The 24,830-nt window shown below is 34.8% G+C and overlaps 3 protein-coding genes across 3 annotated transcripts; 2 read left to right on the top strand and 1 right to left on the bottom strand.

The window, feature by feature from the left end:
• The first annotated feature begins 936 nt into the window (after nucleotides 1–936).
• LOC114173751 (Protein kinase superfamily protein) lies at nucleotides 937–3,518 on the top strand. The gene is made up of 7 exons (XM_028058332.2): nucleotides 937–1,682; nucleotides 1,770–1,874; nucleotides 1,989–2,111; nucleotides 2,238–2,408; nucleotides 2,507–2,636; nucleotides 2,707–2,916; nucleotides 3,178–3,518. Exons 1-7 carry the CDS (start codon nucleotides 1,075–1,077, stop codon nucleotides 3,331–3,333), a joined length of 1,503 nt encoding a protein of 500 aa, XP_027914133.1. The 5' UTR covers nucleotides 937–1,074; the 3' UTR covers nucleotides 3,334–3,518.
• A 3,006-nt stretch (nucleotides 3,519–6,524) lies between these two features.
• Nucleotides 6,525–11,022, top strand: LOC114172459 (nicotinate phosphoribosyltransferase 2-like). The gene is made up of 15 exons (XM_028056928.2): nucleotides 6,525–6,758; nucleotides 6,868–7,015; nucleotides 7,364–7,483; nucleotides 7,575–7,709; nucleotides 7,795–7,856; nucleotides 8,012–8,087; nucleotides 8,475–8,576; nucleotides 8,754–8,870; nucleotides 9,370–9,428; nucleotides 9,520–9,694; nucleotides 9,856–9,990; nucleotides 10,086–10,184; nucleotides 10,415–10,523; nucleotides 10,654–10,766; nucleotides 10,839–11,022. Exons 1-15 carry the CDS (start codon nucleotides 6,610–6,612, stop codon nucleotides 10,914–10,916), a joined length of 1,677 nt encoding a protein of 558 aa, XP_027912729.1. The 5' UTR covers nucleotides 6,525–6,609; the 3' UTR covers nucleotides 10,917–11,022.
• A 283-nt stretch (nucleotides 11,023–11,305) lies between these two features.
• ICU2 (DNA-directed DNA polymerase) lies at nucleotides 11,306–23,909 on the bottom strand. The gene is made up of 31 exons (XM_028058892.2): nucleotides 22,680–23,909; nucleotides 22,224–22,394; nucleotides 22,013–22,096; nucleotides 21,825–21,899; nucleotides 21,585–21,649; nucleotides 20,699–20,789; nucleotides 20,403–20,591; nucleotides 20,073–20,236; nucleotides 19,818–19,932; nucleotides 18,825–19,004; nucleotides 18,630–18,743; nucleotides 17,934–18,053; nucleotides 17,514–17,834; nucleotides 17,313–17,405; nucleotides 16,029–16,168; nucleotides 15,870–15,942; nucleotides 15,711–15,767; nucleotides 15,499–15,591; nucleotides 14,968–15,090; nucleotides 14,791–14,888; nucleotides 14,672–14,717; nucleotides 14,203–14,316; nucleotides 14,007–14,090; nucleotides 13,756–13,869; nucleotides 13,578–13,667; nucleotides 13,403–13,479; nucleotides 12,585–12,798; nucleotides 12,330–12,383; nucleotides 12,123–12,242; nucleotides 11,964–12,038; nucleotides 11,306–11,790 (listed from the first exon to the last, which is right to left on the bottom strand). Exons 1-31 carry the CDS (start codon nucleotides 23,811–23,813, stop codon nucleotides 11,644–11,646), a joined length of 4,635 nt encoding a protein of 1,544 aa, XP_027914693.1. The 5' UTR covers nucleotides 23,814–23,909; the 3' UTR covers nucleotides 11,306–11,643.
• Between the last annotated feature and the right edge of the window lie 921 nt (nucleotides 23,910–24,830).

Below are 24,830 nucleotides of genomic sequence, written 5' to 3'. Positions count from 1 at the left end.
AAGAAAAATAGAAAAGAGACAAATTTTCATAAGAATTTCCGTACCATCATAAAGACAAAGGAAAAAAAAAAGGTAAAGGAAAAGAATCATTTTCAAAATACTCATTTAAAACTTTCTAAAATGTGTTGTTAATCCAAATAAATCTTATTTATTTTTGTAAGATTTGATGTAGTAGTACAATAGATATGAAAAACACATTATCTAACATTGTTAAATCTTAATAATTACACGATCCAAGAATCTATGCTTACAAAATCAACCCACGAAACATGTAAGTTGAGATTCGAAGTCGTTTAAGATAGAATAGAATAGCATAGCCATTTGCCTCTTTCTATATTCACTTTCAACTTTAGTCATAGTAAGCATTCCATATATACAAATCAAACTAATTAATATCTGTGGACCCTATGTTGGGTTGCTAAGAATTATGTCCACCCAACAACAATTAACTTACCTAATCCAATTATACTTTCCCCATGCATCTTAAATGTTCCAACAATTTTAATTAAAACGCCAATAACTCCATTAAACATTTCAAAATTCGCAAAACAACACCAATACATTTTTCTAGACTTAAAGTTCAAGATTTAGGAATTGTGAATAGAAAATTGACCAAAGCTGATTAATCATTAGTGAAATTCACATTTACAAGACTAATAATATTTTGACTTGCAATCATTATTTGCACCGTTGATATAAATGAGTGTGTTACTCAAAAGTTAAAGCGAGTATTTGTTTACATATATCTAGAATTAGAGTATGCAAAAACTAGAGTTTGAGTTAACGACGACACACACGTAGCATTCTCCGAATAAAGTGCGTAGTTCCCACACAGCACACAGAGACACAACACAAGAGAACACAACACAACACAGTGACAACACTGCAATTGATTGCATCCAGCATCCTGCGTTTTCTCTGGGTCCCACCATGCCAGCTGCCACTGCCTCCATTCCTCACCCCTTTCCTTTCTTCACCTTCTCCTTCTTCTGCTTCTTCTTATTCTACTTTTTTTTCACTCTCTGCTTTCATCTTCGCTGAGGAAGGAAAGAAGGAATGAATGAGTGAACAGCAATGCCCGACAGCGGCGCAATGAACGACCAGCTCTCCAACCCCACCTCCATCTTCGGCCTCCGTCTCTGGGTGGTGCTCGGCGTCTGTGTCGGCGCCGCCATCGTCCTCATCCTCTTCCTCATCTCCGTCTGGGTCGCCTTCAAGCGCTCCAAAGCCAACCCCGTTTCCATCCCCGACGTCTCCAAGGAGATCCAAGAAATAAGGGTCGACCACGCCCCCACCCCCAACCCGACCCACCAACCCGACCCTTTTCCCGAACCTGACCCACTTCCGCCCACCGACGAAGAATCCAACCCTCTCGGCTACCACAGAATCCAGTTCGAGATTGGGAAGAACCACCGAATCTCCTACCCCGAACGTGCCCTGCTTCGCTCTTCTTCCAACGACCCTGCCGGTGCTGAGCCTCGCCTCCTCGATCAGGTTCCCACCGTCATTCCCGAAGTTTCTCACTTGGGCTGGGGCCACTGGTACACTCTCCGGGAGCTTGAGGATTCCACCAACGCCTTCGCCCCTGAGAATGTTATTGGCGAAGGAGGTTATGGAATTGTTTATCATGGTATCTTGAACGACAATACTCATGTTGCCATCAAGAATTTGCTCAATAATAGGTCTCTTCCTTTTCTTTTCTTTTCTTTTCTGTTTTTAGTATTCCTCTTTTGCATCATCAACCTAATAATAAAGATTGATAATCGCAGGGGGCAAGCTGAGAAGGAGTTCAAGGTTGAAGTGGAAGCTATAGGACGGGTTCGCCACAAGAATTTAGTGAGGTTGCTTGGTTATTGTGCTGAAGGAGCTCATAGGTATTCTTTTCTCTTCATTTTTCAGCTTCCTCCTTAATTCGCTACCACCGTTTTTCCTTTTTTATCGTTGTTCCTGTGCGATAATTATGAAGTGACAACTTTTTTCCCTCCCAGAATGCTTGTTTATGAGTACGTCGACAATGGTAACTTGGAGCAGTGGCTTCATGGGGATGTTGGGCCTTACAGTCCTCTAACATGGGAAATTCGGATGAACATTATTCTGGGAACTGCCAAAGGGTAAACAGAAAAATTCGTTCTTTTCAAATTTCTTCCATTTTCATCCAATCTTTCTCAGTTTCCGATTATTGTTATGCCGTAGGCGAAAATGCTTTTCCAGGGTTATAACTGTTTGTTTTTCAACAGGCTAACTTATTTACATGAGGGTTTGGAACCAAAAGTTGTTCACCGTGATATTAAATCAAGCAACATTCTGCTCAGTAAGCAGTGGAATGCAAAGGTCTCAGACTTTGGCCTCGCCAAACTCCTTGGCTCTGACAACAGTTATATCACCACCCGTGTCATGGGTACTTTTGGGTTTGTATAATCTTCCTTTTCGTTGCTCCATTCCTTCCTTTAAGTATTGTTCATAACGAGTTTTGTGGCAGCAATTTTACTTAGCCTTCTATTCGCAGATATGTTGCTCCTGAATATGCAAGTACTGGCATGTTGAATGAACGAAGTGATGTTTATAGTTTTGGAATTCTGATTATGGAAGTTCTTACAGGAAGGAACCCTGTTGATTATAGTCGGCCTCCAGAGGAGGTTTGTTCGATACATTTCAGTGCTGTGCATTTTCTTCATTTGTTTGTAACGGAAAACTCTAAATTTTCAGGTGAATTTGGTAGACTGGCTCAAGAAGATGGTCAGTAACAGGAATCCAGAGGGGGTGCTGGATCCGAAGCTTCCCGAGAAACCAACTTCAAGGGCACTAAAACGAGCCCTTCTTGTAGCCTTACGTTGCACTGATCCTAATGCACAGAAGCGACCTAAAATGGGGCATGTGATACACATGCTTGAAGCTGAAGATTCCCCTTACAAAGAGGTAACATTTACTTCTTCTGAAGTTAATTCAACCTCAGTATAATCAGCGAAGTATAACATGTGTTTGTTCTTTCGTTAATTGAGAGGATAATTAAGATGTCACACTTAAAAGGAACAATATTTAATATTCAATCAAAAAACTAAATAACAACCAATCCCTTGTCTTAATATGAAGTTTCCATATGCAGCAGAAAATGGATTTGTAATTTGGTGTGATAGTTCATTTGAAGTCTTAATATAAATTTGTATTTATTTATAATAGGATCGCAGAGCTAGAAGGGATGCAGGACAATCACCCAATGACAGAGTAGGTGATGGACTGAAAGAGGAAGCAGGTGTATCAGTTGATGATGGCAAGGTTGAAAATGGGATGGTTGTCAATGAGACAAGAACGAGCCCTCAAATAGAAAAGCAATAAATTTGCTTAGCTGTGTCTTTAATGACCCTTAAACTTGTGGCTCCCTTTACAACCTGTCATTGCTTGATACATTCCTCTACATTGTTTGCTCCTTCTATACCTCAGCATTCTAAGAGATGATGCCAATGTAAATTCTAGCCATATTGTTCTATTCACCTAATAAACCATTATTATGCATCGTTGGATATCATGTTTTAATCTGCTCCAACACTATAAAAGGGAGTTTAGATGTACACTAGGTTTCTTTTCCTGTTTTTGGATCTGTGAGGTCATTCATTATACACTCTGAAACACTAGTTAGAGTGACTACAAGTAGTTCGCATTAGAGTAGAGTAGATGACAAATGATTTCCCCTTCAACAGACTGGTCCATGAGTTCCATATTTTGTCAAGTGGGTATCTGATTTTGAGAGGCTTGGATGGTTCCATTAATGGAGTCACGTTTCTAAGGAGCTGGCCAACATAATTGAACTACTTTGTCTTGTGTGTACAACACAAAGCCCCACCATTGCTCATTCTGGATCTCGCATATCTTCATCTAATCTACACTTTATCAGGTCATAAAACAGTTCAGCCATTACTTACTCCACAAATTTTCAACTTCATTTGTGGAAATTAATTATGAAAATACATCTTTTTTAAGAAACAGATTGCAAAAAGGAGTTCTTTCACGAGACAAGAGTTTGATTAGTATTTTAGGATGTCAAATCGTTTAGCAAATCGAGTGTGCAGTGTGATGAAAATGATAGTATTATGGGACTGCTGGTCGCTAGAGGGTGTTTCTGTCGCAATGTCTGCATGTCATTGATATACAATTAAATACAAGGATGGTTAAGAGTGCGTTTGAAGAGTTTCCAATGAATATTATTAAAGTTTAATACTTTAATCACTCTACATTTCATAAATACAAACAAGATTCGGGTTTTAAGTCTAATTTAACTGTACAGAACTGATTTGTAAGGTGAAATTTACATCTATTTATATATTATAAAATTGTCTTATTTTATAAAATTGTCTTATTTTTAGTTGATGTAAAACTTTCAATGATTTTTAAAAAGTTTGTGTATTTTAATTCATTGGAACAACAGCTGCAACTGGTGTTAGAACTTCCTATACTAGAGGAATATGTGGAACAGTTTTATCGTTTATGTGTTATATTAAATCACGTGATCGACAAAATATAAGTAAGGATTGGAACAAAGTATGAGGTTTCCTTGTCTTTACTAGTAAAGAAACATATCCATACCTTTGTCTTTATTTATGATCACAAATAAAGATGAAACAGATAATCAAGTAAAATTTCTCTATAATTAAGAAAAAATCAAATACAAGTAAAAGTTCATTCACGAGCCAATCTAAGTGAATAACATGATCCAAATTCAAGTAAAATGTCTAAGAATAATCAAATTACGATAATTATTAATATAATCAACAATTAATTAACTGATGGAATAAAATCAGAAATAAAAAATCCTTTTAAAAGAAAATTTTCGAATAAACGAATATAAATAATAACATGCTTTCCCACACTCTTTTTTAATTAACCATTTCATTTTTATCCCTTTAATAAGTTATCTTTAAAACATGATGAAACTCCAAAATTTACCATGATTCCATTATTAAACTATCCATAACTCAACTCAATGACTTAACTCCAAGCTTAAGCTTTTTCTTCCATTACTAGATATACTTTGTATTCTTTTTTCCTTTATTCTTGAGTAAGCGGATTCATTATTACCTCAGTTCATTTGTTTTTTTTAATTTTAATAGCTAATTTTAGTTATATATATATTTTTTAATTTTACTTAATATAGTATATTTTAAAAATCTTAATAATTGTTTAAAATTTACAAGTTAAAAAAAATCAAATTCTGTGATCAAATCTAATCCAACTCAATTAAAAATAAGTTGAATTGAATTCAGGAAAAAACAAAATAAAATCTTTTAGTGGAGTCCTATTATAGATGCATCCAAAGTTACACTGCTATGGGGAAATATTCGAATTCAATACTATTCATGAGACAAAATTCCTAATTTAAATCTCATAATCCCCTTTATTAAAATGAAAGTATTGTAAAACAAATTTGGAATTAAAAGGAAAAAAAATTCCATGTGAAAAGAATATGATCATGATAACATAAAGCTGCGATCTAATTGATTAGAAGAAGACTTCGATAATTAGTTTAGTTTTGCAAGAAAGAAAAAACACAAAAGGAATTAATCCTTTAAGAAAGAGTCTTTAATTACATCCTATTTGTTTGGTTTGAACTCATTTAATTCAGGACAACGATATTTTCATATCTAAATTTTTTTTATTTCATACCACACTATTTTTCAATTTCTTTTTTTCTATACTCATAAAATATTTACACTTTAAATTATTATTGTACCTTTAATAATAGGTTGTCAAAAGAGTCGCTGGGTTGAAAAAATAATTTCCCTTTCATTTATTATAGAGTCATTTTCCGCGGAAGTAAGTATTGAGCTTGATTATTGAACTGGTTTACTGACTTGTCATGGATAATTATGCTATTGGTTGGAAAAAAAAAATTTATCAACGGTTGATTTTTATTAAAAATCTAACATCTTATCTTTTGTGAGGAACATGAAACCCTAGTTTTTGATCATGTATGTATGAAAAGTTGTAAAGAATAAAAATGAAATGAGAAGAGCATATGATGCAGGAAGTTTATGCTTGAACTGCAGCAGATCCTTTTTCCGTTGGCGTTCAGTGAATACTTCCATCTTTCATTTTTACTTTTACTTGCTTTGAAATTCGTTAGCCACATTTTATGGAATCACACATACACTGGTTTTCTTGAACCTGATTCAGCTTCTTTCAGTGTTGGAAATTAGACTCATGAAAACGTTGAGAAGCTGCCATGTGTGCGAGATGAGAAATGATATTTTCACAAAATATTTAATTTAATGTCAAATTGTTGAAAAGAAACATGGAAACTTGACGTAACCCTTTTGTCTTTGATTTGGGACTATTTGTTGTTAGAATTGTCACTTCTCTCCAAAACGCATCAAAACATTCACGTTTTGCATGCATGTAAGGGAAAGCCATAACCACACCGCTATATATATATATATATATATATATATATATATATATATATATATATATATATATATATATATATATATATATATATATATATATATATGCATTTTGATTCAATGGGTTCTCACTCACGCTTGCTTCAACTTAAGAAGTTTTTTTCTTGATTATATATAGAAAAAGCTTAGTTTATTGAACAACACAAGATCAACCATGGCATCGAAAGAGTCCAAGAAGAAAAATTCGGGTCGGAAAATACCCGGACCCACAAACCCGATGGTGACGCCTTTGTTGACGGATCAATACCAATTCACCATGGCTTATGCCTACTGGAAATCTGGCAAGCATCGAGAACGTGCTGTGTACGTCATTCAACCCTATACTAAATCCTCGTCATGATTTTTATTTTTTTTTTGGTTTAGATGGGTGCAGTTTGATGTATACGTTTGTTTATGATGATTTTTGTTTTAGGTTTGATTTGTATTTTCGGAAGAACCCCTTTGGAGGGGAGTACACTGTCTTCGCTGGTTTGGAAGAATGCGTGAGATTCATTGCTAATTTCAAGCTCACCGAGGAACAAATAGATTATATCAGAAATAATTTGTCTGTTTCATGTGAGGTATAGCGTGTCTGATTTTCATCATGGCTGCGACACTTTCGTTTCAGTGTTTGATCGTTTTACTCTAAAATTTATCAATAACAGGACATAAAGAGAGCATGTATAAGTTGAACAGATAGATTACAATTGTCTGGAATAAACTACTTAGCCAAGATAGGTCTTCCAAACATTTTTTTTTTCCTTAGCAACACATTCTAAGACCTTTTTCTGGCAGAGTCTCTTATATGGAGTGATCTTCTTATAAGTCTTACTAAATACACAAGTCTCTTTTGACGCTTCTGTGATTTTTCTGGTATATTTTTCCTTCAAAATAAATTGCAACTTTGGTAATTATTGATTAAATCATAGGAAGGCTTCCTTGACTATCTCAGAGGAATTGACTGTTCTGATGTTGAGGTGTATGCTATTCCCGAAGGATCGGTTGTTTTTGCTAAGGTACCCCTGTTGAGAGTTGAAGGTCCGATTGCAGTGAGTATCTTCTACTATTAAATTCTCTCTTTCAGTTTACGTCACTTTCCAATTCTTGTTTCTTGCATTAACTTGACTTTCTACTCTTCAGGTTGTTCAATTGCTAGAAACACCTTTTATCAATCTCATTAATTTTGCATCATTAGTTTCTACTAATGCTGCAAGGCATCGTTTTGTTGCTGGAAAATCAAAAACTCTGCTTGAGTTTGGACTACGAAGGGCTCAGGTTTCTAAGTCCTTCTGAAAAAATAGTTGATGAAAAAAATTATAAATAATTTCCTTTCTTAACGATAATATTATTTTTAATGTAGGGGCCTGATGGTGGAATTGGTGCATCAAAGTACAGTTACATTGGGGGATTTGATGCAACAAGGTACTATCTATCAACTAACTTCAGTTCTAGTTATGTTTGCTCATACTCAAGTTAAAACGGCATTCCACTCTGAGCAAGTTGTTTGGGTTTAGTGATTTTTTGTATCTGACCTTTGGTATTTTGTTACTTTGCTTTTTCGTATGGCACATCAATAGCAACGTTGCAGCAGGAATGTTATTTGGGATTCCCCTTCGTGGTACTCATTCCCATGCATTTGTTAGCTCCTATATGGTATGTGAACATTTCATTGAAATTCTTGACATATTCTGATGGTGTTTCTGATGAGTCCCTGTTTGGTGAGAATATATCCTACTCTTTTTTTTATCTGCAAATGATAATTGTTAATATGTAGCTTTTATTAATAAAAGATTCCAAAACTGCAAAGATCAAATTTCTTGTAAGATCAAGATATGAGAGTGGCATTGAGTGATAGAAATGAGACTGATATTACAAAATCATAGAAAGGAAAAGATGAGGAAGATCCTCTCACTTTATATTAACAGACTTTCAGTCAACAGTCCTCTCTTTATCACGGCCTTTATGATTTCTGTTATCAGCACTTTTATGCTTTGTTATAACCTTAGTCATTTTCTGATGTATTTCATTTGTTTGAAGCAGAACCTCGACGAGATTAAAGACAAAGCGCTTCGTAAAAAAGATGGTTCAAGTACATGTCAAGATTTTGTTAGCCTAGTTCGAGACTGGCTGAGAAAAATTGAGGTGACTTGATTTTTAATTGACTACACATTTTCAGTTTTCTATATCTTTTAGATGTATTCTTTCTCTTGTTATACTCCAACATCCTCAGTTTCTTCCATTTCTCCACATGAACATTGTTATAGCATATATTTATGCTTTTGCAACAACAATAATCTATACTGATTTGTCACTGTGCAGCGGTCGGATTCTCTTCGTAGCAATTCTGCTGAGACCAATAAAAGTGAGCTGGCAGCATTGACATCTTATGCATTAGCATTTCCTGATAACTTTCTTGCCCTAGTAGACACTTACGATGTAAGTGTATAATATTTTCTTATACATACATTTCTTGATATTACACATTATGTTAGGCATATGAACGTCCATGACAAATGGTGGAGTGTGTATGAGAGAATAGTAGGCTAATGAAAGCACCATTGATAAGGAGAATGATAATTATTATACCACTATTCCTAATTCTACAACTAAAAGAAATAAAAATTAACAATTCAGATTCTTTATTAATAATGACAGAGGGATACAAAAATATATTTAACAAACACGTCAAACAAATTCGTATGAACCTGCTAAAATCAGATATTAAATATTAGAATTAAAAGACAGATATAAGGATATTAATTATCTCTATTGGCCCTCATAACAGTAGATAATTTTAGCACCATTTTGATCATCAGTGTTCAATGGTTGAGTAAATCTTGTTTATCCTATCCTTATTTTATGTCCTTTGCGAACAAATTAGTTCAGGTTTAGTTTAACTATTTTTTCACATGGTGACACTTACATGTGTTCACAGGTGATGAGAAGTGGAGTGCCTAATTTTTGTGCAGTTGCATTAGCTCTCAATGACTTAGGGTACGTCAAGATGTTTTCCGTGCATGCTTATCATAATCACTTGATCATGTAATAGTTATTCATTACTGAGTTTAGGTGATGTTCTGAGCAGATACAAAGCAATTGGCATTAGGCTGGATTCTGGTGACCTTGCATATTTGTCTTGTGAGATCAGGAAGTTGTTTTGCTCCATTGAGAAGGAATTTGGATTGCCCGGTTTCGGGAAGATGAATATCACAGCCAGTAATGACCTTAATGAAGAAACAATAGATGCTTTAAACAAACAGGTAAATTCGTTTACAAACTGGAATTGTAGATTATATGCTGTTGGTTCAAGGAAAATATGACGGTTTAGATTGAAGCACAATGTTGCTAAAACAACAATCTATACCTGAATTCATAGTTTTTTTATCCTAGTTCTTTCATTGGATTGCATCTCTTTCTGCAGGGTCATCAGATTGATGCCTATGGAATTGGTACATACCTGGTTACGTGTTATGCTCAAGCTGCTTTAGGAGTTGTTTTCAAGCTGGTTGAGATTAATAATAAACCTCGGATCAAACTTTCTGAAGCTGTCTCAAAGGTTTGAATACTAGACAGAATATATAACTGGGACCATTTATTTGCATTTAATTAATTATAATCTTATCATCCTTTTGCTATTTGATCTGTTTTTAGGTCACTATTCCATGTAAGAAGCGAATATATAGATTGTATGGGAAAGAAGGTTATGCTTTGGTAGACATAATGACAGGAGAAAATGAACCCCCTCCAAAGGTATTTTCTTCTCTGTCGGTTACTAGAATTTATTACATGGTTCAGAACCGTCACATTTTCTTAAGTCACGATTAATGTTCCCATCACATCTAATTAAGATTTTAATTCATGAGAAAAAAATAAATAAAACATGGTCACGTGTTAGACAAAATAAGACTACAGTAGTCTTATCATCCAAGTGTAATTTACAAATGTAATCATATATATTTTTTAAGAAAATTTAATGATAGGTGGGAGAAAGAATCCTGTGCCGCCATCCCTTTCGAGAATCCAAAAGAGCATATGTGGTGCCTCAGAAAATTGAGGAGCTTCTAAGGTGTTACTGTGCTGGGAATTCAGGTATGAACTATATCAAAATTCAGTTGTCACAGAAAAATAGGACCTTTGACATACTTTAACACTTTTGAGGGCATCTCATGACATTAGGGTTTAAATAATGTCATATAATATGCTCTGTTATTTGTTGAAGATAAAAACGAAGAAATTCTGCCTCCTTTAAAGGACATTAGAGAGCGATGCATCCAGCAACTTGAGCAAATGCGACCTGACCACATGAGGAGACTCAATCCAACTCCGTATAAGGTGCAATTCTTTATTATTTTACAATCTTCATTTTGAAATGCTTTTAACACTTTTACTTCAAATTTTGGTCAGGTTAGTGTGAGTGCAAAGTTATATGACTTCATTCACTTCTTGTGGCTCAATGAGGCACCTGTTGGAGAGCTGCGATAACAAGATAAATAAATGGAGATGCACCTGATTATGGAGGCTAAAGAAATTGTAATAGCATTTGCGTTCTTGTGATTAATTCTTAATATATATATATATATATATATATATATATATATATATATATATATATATATATATATATATATATATCTGTAATCATGTGGATGTGTATACATTTTTCTAGGCTGTATACCTATTTTATGCTTCTATTTTGTATTTAATTATTTTTTAAAAATTTAATAGTTCAATCTTAAAATCATTATCTTGTATATTTAACAATAAAAATGTACGATATGTTTTACTTATACCTCCCTTTTCCTTTCGATCCAAACGTTGTGGCATTGTCTCGTTTAGAAAGATACATCACTTAATCATAAAACTAATCAACATTCTTAAAAAGAATCAATTATTAATTTTTTTATAATAAAAAATTCACCCTAAAGTGTAAAATTACAGTAGGCACACTCTAATCCATTGAGGAGCTTTGAAAATAATAAAGACAAACGTAAACATATTTACAGAACATGTGAAGTTGTTCTATGAACATCTACACAGCTACACAATCTAGTACAGATTAGTATAGAAGATTGCTAAGAGTTTTCATCAGAGCCCAGTTCTGCCAGCGTGATTTGCTCAATCATACTTGATAATCTATTTATAATTCTTAATCACTCTGCTAAAAAAACCCTTGCTTAAGTAGGATTCGGGTGGACACTAAACCTGCAAATTAAACTGTTATCACCAGATCCTCCAGTCTCACCCAGCCATAAGCACAACGGTCCCTGATCTTCTGCGCTGTTGAAGCTGCTGGATCAATCATAGGCCTAATTTTCATCACCTCTTTCTCTATAGTTATTCTAGATTTGCCCTCCATCTGGAAGAGTCACGTCCAAAAACAGTATGATTAATAATGATGAACCAAGTTGTATAGTTAGTTAATCATTATTCATTTATTTAACTCAAGACATCACAGTTAACAAATTATCCTAAAAATCCGAGTGGTTTGCATAAGCTTTCAACAAATTATCCTCATCATTTAGTGAGTACCTTTTCTATACAAGAAACAGCGTCAAACACGTGGCAAAAATACGAGAGCTGCTTGTACAAGTCTGCTTCAGTATACTGAAAAATCACATAAACATTTAGTATATTAGAATACGCGTATTAAAGCAATTATTAAAATTCAACAAGTTCTTGGAGTGAAACCTTTCTAAGCAGACGGCCATTGCAACGAGGATAATTTGGACAAACAGTTCCTCTCTCGGAATCACCAACCAACCGCAGGCTGATACTCCGCGTTGTATGCTTGCACGTTTCATCATCACACTGGATGCAAAAACAGCCAAGGATAATAATGACACCAAATTTTCACTGGCTATTAATTTTCATAATATATTTAGAGAGGTGACTTACCGTTAGTAAACCTTTATAGTACATCAAAACAAACATCTCTGCTTGCCTTTTGACCTATGAAGTATAATGAACTGTAAGTATATTCTCGGGAATAATATTCTGTGCTAAATCAAATCAACAATGATGATAGGTGTTACTAAATGTTCTATTTTGAAGTCCATTCCAGAGCTGAAACTGGTGTCAAAACTCTCCTAGATGAAGCGCACTTAAACAACAATACTTGTAGAGATGCCTTGAATCTTAAATTAGTCAAACCTGATTCGCTATCATCGCTGGAGAAATTTTGACATCATCGGGGCATTTAGGACAACACAGCTTACGCCAGAAATTGAAGTCAGATTCCTCGGTAGATACGCTGGTTGTCATTTCACTTCCCAACAAACAGCAAATAGATTTAGAGACGGGTGGGCAGTCAAATGTACCAGAGCAGCTGGGGCATGACAAGACCAACGGCTCACATCCCCGATACCTGCAATTAATTTATCACATCCAATCCATGAATTAATAATTATGGATAGGCAAATCATCAGTAAAATCCATTGATCATATCACAGCTTTAGCAAGAATCCACCAAAGCCTAAATAGATAAAATACTGTCAAAAAATGTATAGCTTGTTCAAATCTCTGCAGAGTATACTAAATCTCAGAATTGAAACAGAAAGGCTCTAGCAGTAATCAGGATAAAAAAATCCATACTCAGGATATCTACATGTAAAATTTATATGATATCCACGATGGATACATGCAGGTTATGTACACGAATATTTTAATTACTTACTTATTGATGAGAGGATAAGAGTATCAAGATATACAAACCATACAAACTACCAGATACCCGCTACTGGTTTATTATTGGTAAATTTTATTTCAATATTTTTAAAAAAATCAAGAAATAAAAACAAAGTTATTAGTAAATTTATTTGAATATTTTTAAAAAAATCAAGAATATTAACCATTCAAGAATAACCCATTGTCATTCCTAACAAGTATCTATATTAACACTGGTAGTGCATATCTGCATTTATGAGATTTTTGACAATTGGTGGGATCTAAATTTAAAAACCAAGACATACCTCTCCTCATCATTAGCAGCACACAAGAGTGAACTGCTAGAATCATCATTAAAAGCTTCACTTGATTTATGATGAAACTGAAACAATATAGTTTTCCAATTTAGATAACTTATACAAAAAATAAATGTAAATACCTGGATCTGAATGCTGAGACAAACTAGGAAGTATATTTTACCTTTGAGGAATCAAGCCCTAAGCAATCAGCCAGTCTTTCTGGGCTTGTCCCCTGAATTGATGCACAAAGGCGTGATACTACGGGATGGATCTACAAGAGCAAAACATAAAATACTCAATCAGGGTACATTACTCGGTAACCATTGTTATTCATAAAATTAGCCATTGCATTCTAAAACCTGTTGTGATAAATAGTAATCAATGTCAATCAGCCATGTCCCTTGTTCCCGTTTAAGTTCTTCAGGATGTCTAGCACGTTGAGCAATGCCACCTGCACTGCCTGAACTGCCACCCTAATCAAAGCAGAACATAATATTAAAAATACAAAGGTGAGACAGAACAAAACATACGTCGAGTACTTCATGAAAAAACATTTCCCAGGGTTACACTATGTGTCCTTTGATAGGAAGTGAATTACTAAATGACAAACCTGCTCATAACAAATTATATAAGGGATTGTATCACCAACAGAACAGCCAGAAGAGTAACCCTGTTGCTTCAATCTTTGTGCCACCTATACGTTGTGATCAAGAAAAGCATCCTCAGAAGTCAGAATCAAGTAGGTAGTAGCAAAAGAACATAGATCAGACTATTTGAAGTAACAAATGAAAATAGCTTGGACTAACAAGAACATGTGGCTGGTTCTTGGCATCAGGATAAGCTTCAGGTGGTTTAGTCAATGTCTTCGTAATGACATATTTCTCTAATGGTACTTGTCCGTTCCTCATTTCTTCTTGTACCTGTATTAAGATTAACATCGATCAGTTTGCAGGGAAAACAAACCTCAACTACAATATAAAAATCATTAATTAAAGTGAAAGGCAAAATTTACATGAACAAAACCCCCCAATGAACTCCAATTCCTTCACAAACGATTGATAACTAGATCAACAAAAAAAACTATTCCACATCATCAATTAATCCCATCAAATGCGAGTTATACACCCAAGCACTCAAGATTTTGGACCACCCTATAAATAACATTCCAATCTTCGGGCAGAAAGTAGTGAGCCCAAAACTCCAGGAAGCTTTTCTCTAATCACATGGTAGGTTATTACAAACAAATGTCTAATACTTCAAGAAATCACAATTTACCTTCATGAGCGAGTTGTGGATTGACTCCACTACATCTTCACATGACCTGGGAACCATAATATAACTCGTTAGTAAAAACATGCATCTAGGAGGACAAATTGGCAAAAAAAGTAACATACCCTCCAGACAAAATTTGAGTCAAGCAAAAATCTCCTAATTCTTTAGCTAATAAGCTCCAGTCACGACGAACAATGTCAAGACCTTTACGTTCAATAACCTGCACCATGCAATAACCTCACTGTATGATCTTTTAAATATGTTTGGTAATGTAAAAGAATAAGTTATCACAAGCATACCTCATATGGGGTGCCATCTTTAAACAGCAACTTTACAGCTGCATACTTCTTTTTCTTGAGAAGCAGCATTCTTTTATATAAACCATCAAGATCAATTTCCAAGCATTTATATTTCTTATTGACCTGATGACAAATTAAGCAGAAAACACATCACGAGAAGATAGATGAAAAAAAAGGAGGGAAAACTGCCATTTATTCTTGAAATATGGAAATATGCCAGAATTATCTGTAGTTGTAAACAGTGCAAACTAAACATGCTAAAACAATGTTGCAGTCGTGTCCAACTTAAATCACCTAAGCAACTGATTAATGACAAAAAACAAAAAACTATTGACATAACTTCACATTATCTTTTAAATCAACTCTAAGAAAAGAATCTTGAAATATATTTTACCGGGGGATAACAATGCTGAAAAACTATGGTGTTAGCTCTAAAACACCATGTTGCACGGCATAAGAACAGAGGAAACGATATGCAAATCTAAACCACCAAGAATTAAGAGATTTTCACAGCTAATAGTCAAATCTTACCTCTTGAATAACTTTTACAGCAATTTTATTAGCTTCCTCAATATCATCTAGCCCACTGTAAATCATTATTGAATCGGTGTCACCATAGATCACCTATAAAGAAAAAAAACATTGCACAAATTAAGAGCTAATATTGACCACCAGTTACATCAAATAAATATAACTAATATACCAAACTCTAATACTTCAAGATGAAGAGTACTACAAATAACCTCTAAATTCAAGGCATTCTGAACTAAATCAACAGTACTCTGCAGTATCTCCCTTCCCTGTATGGCCAATAGACATGCAACTGAAAATGTGAGCATTTGAAAATATGTTTCAGAGTACAGTAATCACTTGTTACGCTGAATAAGCAAGTGTATTCTTACTTGTAAAGTAATAAGCTCAGCCAAAGGCTTAGCATAAAATCTGGAATTGGAAAATCCCAGGCACCCATACATACTGCATAACACACCATTAAATTTAACACAGAAGGAACAACAGCATTTAATTTTGAAAGATGCAAGAAAAGGGAAAAGAAATATCACCTGTTAGCAGTAAGCTTAAGTGCTTGCTGCTGAATATCCAGTTGCTGAACCCTTAAAGGATCAGCTTTTTCATTCTTCTTTTTTTCATTCTTTATCCACGACTTTACCTTCTTCCTCCTATCTACCAGATTTTTCAGCACCTAGCACAACATACTCAATTACACACACATCTAAACTCTGTAGTCTACACGAAAGAACATGAAAATAGCCTTGTACATTAAAGAAGTTATATAAATTAAGATATATTGATAAACTGCATGAAAAACAGACGTGCCACTTACGAGAACAAAAACAACTAAGTATTCAAGGACCTTGTATAAGGAATTGTAAGACAAGATTATTTAGTTTGAGGCAATTTAAAATGAATCGTTATGAAATGCTGTTTTCAAATAAATATGCTTTGTAGGGAAAAAAACAGCCCTGGCCTGTCCTTACTGTGCTACTGCTTTACGTACTTGCAATGATTTTCTTTTACAGTTTTGTACCTCATTCGGTAATAGCAAAGGATATATCATATCATTCCTGATCATTGATCAGATCTTATTTGGATGCAGAAAATTGTCGACTGTGATGTATGAAATTAGAAAAAAAGAGCATTGCTTTCTCTAGTTCAGTCCATTTGTTGCCACGTTTTACATCACTTTCCACTGAAACAACCATGCCAACATGATTGGGCATCCATTACTAATTTTATAGTTTTTTAAACACCAAAAATACTGTTGAATCCTCATTTTCAAACACTGGTTTTTCACGTAAGTAAGAATAGCACCCAAGGCACAAACAAACCAGATGGAGACAACTCTAGAAAATCCAGTTACAATGCAGTATTGTAAAGAAATCTTAAACACCCTATCCATACGCAACAAAATAGAAGCCACAGCCTCGTCCAGTATAGTAAATAATATATAAACCACTTCAGTATAAATGCATCACTGACAACAAATTTAATTTATCAAGACAAACAATCTAGAAACCTTAAAAACACCCTATCCATAAGCAACAAAATAGAAGCCACAGCCTCCTCTAGTACTGTTAAGAATATATAAACCACTTCAGTATAAATGCATCACTGACAACAAATTTAATTTTTTAATTGGAACAACTCAAATACAGAGAAAAGGCAACTAACTTATTAAAAAGATGTAATTCTCCTAAATTAGGGAATAAAATTTGGTCGGGCTCCATATCTAAATCATACCCAACTAGGAAACAAGCAAATGGTACAAAACTTCAAGTTCAAATTGATTAAAAGATAAAATATTTGTATGTGTGTGCATCTTTTACCTCTGGCAAGACTCCAGTTATTTTACTAGATGGTAGACGTGGAAAAGATCCGTCCAAAGATCTTTCAACAGTTGTAAAGCAAATATTGTATTCCTGTAATTCAATTCAGTAAGTTGCAAACAGTAGAAACTGTAACAATTTGCCACTTGTAACGAATTAGACAAAGTAAACCAAGCTTAATTTGAAGACAGCGGCGTTAACCTGAATAATAGAAGGATAAAGACTGTTGAAATCCAAAAGGAGTATATATTTGTCATATAGACCCTTCTTTGGCTCCAAAACCAGTCCCCCGGCGTAAGAAGGACCCTTTTTGCTTTTCTTATTATTAGGTTCAGAAGCATCATTGTCATAGTTTACATCGTCAACATCTACATCGTAGTTGCTATCTTCAACATCATGAGTTACTCTACGTTTCGTCAATTTCGTTTCTTTAGAATAGTTTGAGAACTTGTCTGGCACCATATATTTCATTGCATGGAAAGTATGCAGCAAAAGATATTCAACTCTCTGTGCTCGAGCACCCTGAAATAATAAACTAAAAAATATTAGCTGTTGGCCGCTGCCTGGTAGGTTAAGCCCAATATCAAATCAAGATAAAAAGTAAATACATCGGAATCTCACCTGAAGAGTTTTCCCCCACAGATTACCACTTATATTAGTTAGCTGACGTGTGAGTGGAAGAATACTTAAATAAAACATCAGTTCCATAGACAACCATGCATCTGTTTCACCGTATTCAATCTGAACAAGTCAAGAACACCATAACAGTCAGCATAGAAGCAAATAAGCTAAATATTTTTTCAATCATTCGAATATTCCAAATGAAAAAGGTAAAATCTTTGACACCCTAATATTTAGCAAGATCATGTAAGTTGATAAGATCCCATAGCTTATCAACTAAGACTATAAAGTCCTCAAATTCAGCGCGGTTATTCATTATAGCATTAAAATATTCCGTACTACAAAATATTTAAGTTTCAACAATTCAGCCCAAAACCAGTCAAGTTTAACTCCAATCCAGTGGTATTATCAAAAAATATCAAGTATGGAATATAATTTGTTAATATCATTAACCATACAAGCATTGTAGTTCAATATTTGTGGATGTCAACTATTGCTGAATGTATCTAAATTCCCATTAGCACTCACAAGATCAGCCCCAAAATAGTGATGCAATGAATTGAAACAAAATCCTTCGATAATGAAGTGTTTATCATTTAAAAAAGATAATCCACAGTGAACATTATATAACAAGCACTTCAAATAGTTCTCCACAACAAAAAAAATACAGAGCTGTTTGAGTATATTGGAACCTACAAGCTCCATTAGCGATTCCGCGGATTGGAACATTTTTGGAACTTCATGTGGAGCAACTTCCTTCCGAAACTTGTTCAGGTGTGATTTTGCAAGGTGACTTAAAGAGTAACTAACCTGGAAGAACCAATAATGATGGTTACTAAGAAGTAAAAACCACAATTACTGCTCAGAGCGGGTTCTTAACAACTATTTCACCTCCTTTAATAGGTCACGGGAACACAAATATGTATCACAAAGAAGCCTGCCAGCAATGCATGACATGATACCAGGATCTGCTCCAGAACCAAAAACCTTACTTCTTCTTCCAAGTTTAGGCATAGTCGATCGGTTGAGGCGTCCTAGTTTAGACCACATGCTGCTTGCCACTTTGCAGGCCTGCATATTTTTTATTAGATGTTTTTAGGTGTAGCACCAAGTGTAAAATGCAAGTCAGAAGGAAAGCAGCAGCAGATTTTTGCTTTAAAAAGCCTAATGGGTTTAAATTATAGTATGGGCCATTGAGGGAAAATGAAAATCACTTGCACAAATGATGAAAATAAAAAAAATAAATAAAAAATAAATAAAAAAACTGTATATAGAAATTCAGTAGAAAACCTTAAGCTCGAAAACACAAACAATAAACTGAAAACAACTGACTGAAAATATAGCTTTCTTGATAATAGTGTTTTGGGCAACATGAACTGGGGCATCAGCTAATGAGTTTCATAGAAAAAAATATCAGGAACTTTGTCTATTCAACAGTTAGACAGAGACAACAACCTCTTAAACAAATATACCTAGAGAACGATGACGGGTTAAAAAACTGCAGAATTGCAACACTTTCTTCAGGACAAATTCAGACTTCCAAAATGAATTTTAATTTTCCATTAAACACTGAATGAAACCCTCTCAACTAACTATCTTCCCAATATAACCTCTTCATAACCAATTCTGACAAAGTAATTTTGATCTTTGTGAAAATTTTATACTATTTTACCCCCTTAAGAATGAATTTCTACCTCATTGAATGAATTGTTCAAACCACCTAAATCAATTATTTCTCATCCACATATCGTCCATTGTTTTTCAGTATATATCATCCATTTGACAATGAGAAATAATGAGAAAGGAATGTGCCAAATTCTATTAACTTTGTGAAAAGTCAAATAATTGACATAAAATTATCAGAGGAAAAGCCAAAATTCCCACCTGACATCTGTGGAGAAGAACATCCAGGTCAAATCCAGATATATTATGTCCAACCAGAACATCGCTATCCAACTTGTGCAATTCTAACATCAAGCGGTTCAATAAAGCTCTCTCACTGAAAACAAAGTGTTATTAGATAGGTCAATCCTAGAAGCAATCATAATTTCGAAGAAAAGTTTCACAGTTTTTAGATCATATTCAAACTAAAAAAAAACACATAGCAAATACGTAAACACCATCTTGTAATGTCTCTACCTGCTTTCAGCACACAGAATATTTGAACCAGCTTTTAAGTTTCTGTCCGTGACCTCTTTGTTGAATCCCATTGGAAATATACTCCCATCAAGTTTACGAACAACAGTAAAATGGGTCAGCCTTCCAGGTCTCCTCCATTCTGAAGCCATCATAGGCGCGTCAATCTAAAATGTTAAACAGCAAATATCTTAAACTTTGATAGTAATGTTTAAACAGTCAATGAGGATATACTAATAGGAACAGATAATTGGTGACAGTTATTTAAACACTCAATGCATAACGAAACCACAGTAATGATAAGCAAACACTAAAAAAAGAACCATAAACAACCTTAACCATGTTACAACAGACAACGGATGCTGATACAATCTCATTTATGTTCTGCTTTTCATTTATGGTGGTTTTCAAGTTTATTGCTGCAACAACCACCGGAGGAATATTAGAAGTGATTTTCGAAGGAGGTGATGTCCTTATGAGTTTAGGAGAGCCAACAGTTACTTCAAATTTGCACCAGCTAACCTGTAAGCACAAACAAGATACTTGGATTAAAACAAGGCAACCTGTATATGGAATAAAGGACAAGAAATATAAATTACTTCAACTTGATGCACAACTTAAAATCTCACCCTTCGGGAAGATGAGCTCGTAGCAAACCTTGAAACCTGTAGCCATGAAGGCCCCTTTATCTTCCGTTTAATCAGAAAAAGCTCAAGGGCACTGCAAATAGTAATAGTTGGTTCAACTGTTTGTCTAACAAGTCAAATTGTTCAATTTATGGACACTCACGACAAGAGTGGGGAATATCAGTGTAAAAGCCTTTGCATGATACTAACTTCAAATAACAGAGTTCATATTTATGTTAACAAAGAATAGGCTTTTAGTCTCTAGAGTTAAGGCAGCTACTCAGTCCTCACATCACATCAAAATAAGAATTAAAATGTAATATTCTATTTTAGAGACCCAGCACGTTTCTGAAATGCATAGTTACGGAGAAAATAATTTATCTTCACAAAAAGAAATCTCCAAGTTTCTGCCAGACTACTCTCCCAAGTATCATTTCCCAATGTTCCTAAGTTTAAGAAACCCATTCAATGATCAACCTAAAAGTTACATGTTCTTATTATATCGAAAACACCAGATATTTGTTAAAAGAGCCTGCTTAGAAAACAGTTCTTTGTTACAGATTGCGGGACAAAAGTTATTTGTAGAAAATAACTGCTGGCAGTTATGGGTTAGAAGAATACATCCGACAGAAGGCTGTGTAACTGAGGAATGTGAAGTTATTGAGGACAGAGAATACTCTCAGTAGGAGACTTTTGTCTCTGGGTGAGCAAGTGCGTTGTTGTGTGTGTGATTACAACGTTCTATGCTATATATATATATATATATATATATATATATATATATATATATATATATATATATATATATATATATATATATATATATTACTTTGGCGGTTTGGGTTCTATCAAAATGGCACATAGGATAGTCTTCAAATACTTATAATACCTGCAACCAGTTCCTAAGAGAGCACAGAAACTTTCTCCTTTGAGATCTACTGGAAGTACAGGATCCTGCAGTGGTAAAAATATTGAAAAAATTAAAATATATATGCGTGTCATAAACATATATATATATATATATAAAGAGAAGGGGCAAATTTGGAGTTTATAATTGTCTCTAAAATAACTTGAGTATACACATCCTTCGTTTTTTTTCTTCAGGATGTACATGGATCTAATAGTGTACCTTGAATGAATAATTTATTTTCACCACATAATTTTCCCCTGCAGGGATTTCAAATCGATCAAATGCATATTTCCTCTGCAAAAAACACCAAGAAATCAGAATAAAAAAGATAAATAAATATATAAATTCAATTGGCACAGAAAGCATCCCATAACTCCGAGACACGACAAATTATGTAGCTAGCAAACCTTAACAGGTGCCATGCTAAAGTTCGAAACATCCAAATTCACCAGATGCTGTGCTACCTCATTCTTAACATCAGCTGCAGCATCCTACAATTTGTGACAAGATAGACCCATCAACCACGGGATATGACAAAAATAGGGTAGAAATTAAAAATAAATAAAAATCAAATCAAATAGTAAATACATGTATATCAGAGTCAATCTACAAACTTACTTGCAGCTTTTTAAAGAAATCCGCAGAAGAAATTCGAGACTCCCGGACATCTCTCTCGAGACTCGTCATCTCTTCAGTGCGAAGCAGAGGTCGGGTAGGAACTGCATAGACGCACCTTTGCATGCCCTTAACAATAACACAACAACTCTGATACAAATCCCCAGTCTTAACCTGAATTGGAAACCAGAATCGAGAATGCAAATCATCAGAGTAATACTCGCTAGCAGGAATGAGCAACCTACTGTTGCACAACTCAACCCTCCATTGGTCAAGTCCAAAAAAAGCAAACTAAGTTTCAATGATGACAAAAATAATAATAATAACAGGATACTTCACAGGACCTCCATTCTACGGCTAAAATATTACGGCCTTAAGAAATAAAAAGTAACATTTTGTACCGTGGATGAAAACGTCAAAAAAACTATTGAAATAAGATAATATGTCGTGTAAAAGTACCTTCCCAAAGAGATAAAGGGTGCCCCTATTTTCCCCATAAAACTCTTCGTAGGCATCTAATATGTAGAAAGGCAGTGACCCATCTTCCTCCAGATCAAACTCTGAATGTTGGTTCTGCCAAGCATCCTTCGAATCAGAAACATCAACCCCGCCAGCATCGCGTATTGCTTCCTTCCAACCAGCAGTCGCAGATAATGCAGGGTCGTCCGCTTCTTTTACCTTCGCGTTCAAAGTGAACACCTCCTTCTTTGCATCCGCTTTCACTTCAATTTCAAAACTCTTCACCTCTTCCTCCTCAATCATACATTCATTAATTTGAGAATCCTCAGCTCCCACGGCCGGTCCCTGCCCATTCTCAGAATTATCGCGCCCGAAATCTTGGATTTCACTAACCACTGCGCTCTTTGGCGCAAACCCCGAGTCAAAACCATCACTCTCAACAACTATCTTAACAGACTCAGCGTTACCATTTCCCGGCAATGAAGAAAAATCTCCCATCATACCAACAGAATTATTATCCCTAACCGTGTTATTAACACGCAAAGCATTGTTTGCAACAGAAGTGGAAGAGGAATTCCCTTGCGCCCTTCTACGCCTCAGTCTATCAGTCTCGTCCGCAGCGAACTCCGCGATAACATCGTCGACGATGCTCTCACAGGCTTTGTCGTCTCTGCTCTTCTTGAAAACGGAGGAAGTGAACATAGAGGACAACCTCTGCCCTCCCATCATGGCCGCAGCGGCGGAGAGCGACGAAGAAGGCCGTTTCGGCTGAGGATCCTTCTTCTCGACCTTCTTCCGCTTTGGCCTCTCCGATTCGCCTTCGGATTCATCGGAGGAGAGAGTGAATCCAGCCTGAGACCAGTCCTCTTCCTCGCCCTCATCGCCGTAACCGATTCCTTCATCGTCGACTATGAAGGAGCGCGCCTGCTCGCGGCGCTTGGCGACGAGTGCGTTGTACTCGTCCTCAGGGACAGTGTCGTAGACAGGGTTTTCTAACCTGATTTGGGGCCCAGTGCCATCGGATCGACGACCACCTCGGAGGCGGGCCTTGAGACGTTCCAACGCTTCGCTGCGAGCGGTGGACTCCGGTCCCCTCGGCCTTCGCCTCCCGCTTACTGGCTCTTCGTCCGCCATCTCTATCTTTCTCGATCTCTGACTGGTGTGAAGTGATTGTGTGATTTACTGATGGAGAAGACGACGGCTACCTTAAGGGTTTTGAAGAGAACGCGGGAAATTGATCCAATTTTGGCGCGCTTTCTCGAACCAGTATTCAGAGTCATTTTAAGTTATCCATTCTGATACAAAATTTTCTTGTTGTTTTAATATTTTTTAATAAAATAATCCCATTTTTTTCTAAATATTTACCTGTTTTATATTTATCTCTTAAAGTTAAGATCAATAATATTTATTTTTAAAATATATATAATAAATTTTAAAATAGTTATTAAATAAAATAATTATATGAAAAGAAATTCAAATAACCATCAAAATAAAAGAGATTTAAAATAAATGATTAAAGATAAATTAATTATAAAATAATAAATTTTTTAAATAATAATTAATGATAAAATTAGAAAATAAAATGTGGACAGAAAAGATAAAATTCTCTTTATATATTGAATAGAATACAAAAGTGGACATAAAAGTCGGTCAAAACTAATTATATTTCTCTATGTATAAATAATGTTCTCTTAAATAATGTAACATCTAGATTTTTTTTTTCAATGTATATAAATTATTTTCTTGACAAACTTAAATATATACAGCACAAATCATACTTTAATTTACATAAATTATAATTTAATAGAAAAAAAAATTGATGCATGTGTTTGAATATTATTTTTTCATACTTTTAAATCAACATGAATTTGAACTGTGAAAATATGTGAAATAAAAAATATGAGTTATCAAAAAAATTAAATATTAAAGTAAACAAATAATAAAAATTAAACAGTATTGTTTTATCTTTTATTTTTGAAAAAATGAACTTCTATCGGTTAACTGATCACTAATTGAATTATGTATTTTATTTTCTCATTTTTATTCAATGACCTCTTATCTTAAATACCGCGCACACTCCATTTTTTAATTCAATCACCACCATTGAGACAATGGTCGTGAGCTTCTCATCCCCATCACTACTATATAAGG

Source organism: Vigna unguiculata, chromosome 2 (assembly GCF_037176805.1).
Source record: "Vigna unguiculata cultivar grain cowpea cultivar isolate G323 ecotype 2 chromosome 2, ASM3717680v1, whole genome shotgun sequence".
NCBI lineage: Eukaryota > Viridiplantae > Streptophyta > Magnoliopsida > Fabales > Fabaceae > Vigna > Vigna unguiculata.
Note: the sequence above shows the minus strand (reverse complement) of the source record. Positions and strands in the feature narration are given on the sequence as shown.

Bases quoted from the DNA above. Each gene is read 5' to 3' on its own strand.
- LOC114173751 (XM_028058332.2), top strand. From the start codon at position 1,075: ATGCCCGACAGCGGCGCAATGAACGACCAGCTCTCCAACCCCACCTCC. The intron at 1,875-1,988 runs GTATTCTTTTCT...TTTCCCTCCCAG, and splicing joins TGTGCTGAAGGAGCTCATAG to AATGCTTGTTTATGAGTACG. The intron at 2,409-2,506 runs GTTTGTATAATC...TTCTATTCGCAG, and splicing joins CGTGTCATGGGTACTTTTGG to ATATGTTGCTCCTGAATATG.
- LOC114172459 (XM_028056928.2), top strand. From the start codon at position 6,610: ATGGCATCGAAAGAGTCCAAGAAGAAAAATTCGGGTCGGAAAATACCC. The intron at 8,088-8,474 runs GTATGTGAACAT...TGTTTGAAGCAG, and splicing joins CATTTGTTAGCTCCTATATG to AACCTCGACGAGATTAAAGA. The intron at 9,429-9,519 runs GTACGTCAAGAT...TGTTCTGAGCAG, and splicing joins TTAGCTCTCAATGACTTAGG to ATACAAAGCAATTGGCATTA.
- ICU2 (XM_028058892.2), bottom strand. From the start codon at position 23,813: ATGGCGGACGAAGAGCCAGTAAGCGGGAGGCGAAGGCCGAGGGGACCG. The intron at 22,395-22,679 runs GTACTTTTACAC...TTTCCAATTCAG, and splicing joins CCCTTTATCTCTTTGGGAAG to GTTAAGACTGGGGATTTGTA. The intron at 15,768-15,869 runs GTAAGAATACAC...TTGGCCATACAG, and splicing joins CTGAGCTTATTACTTTACAA to GGAAGGGAGATACTGCAGAG.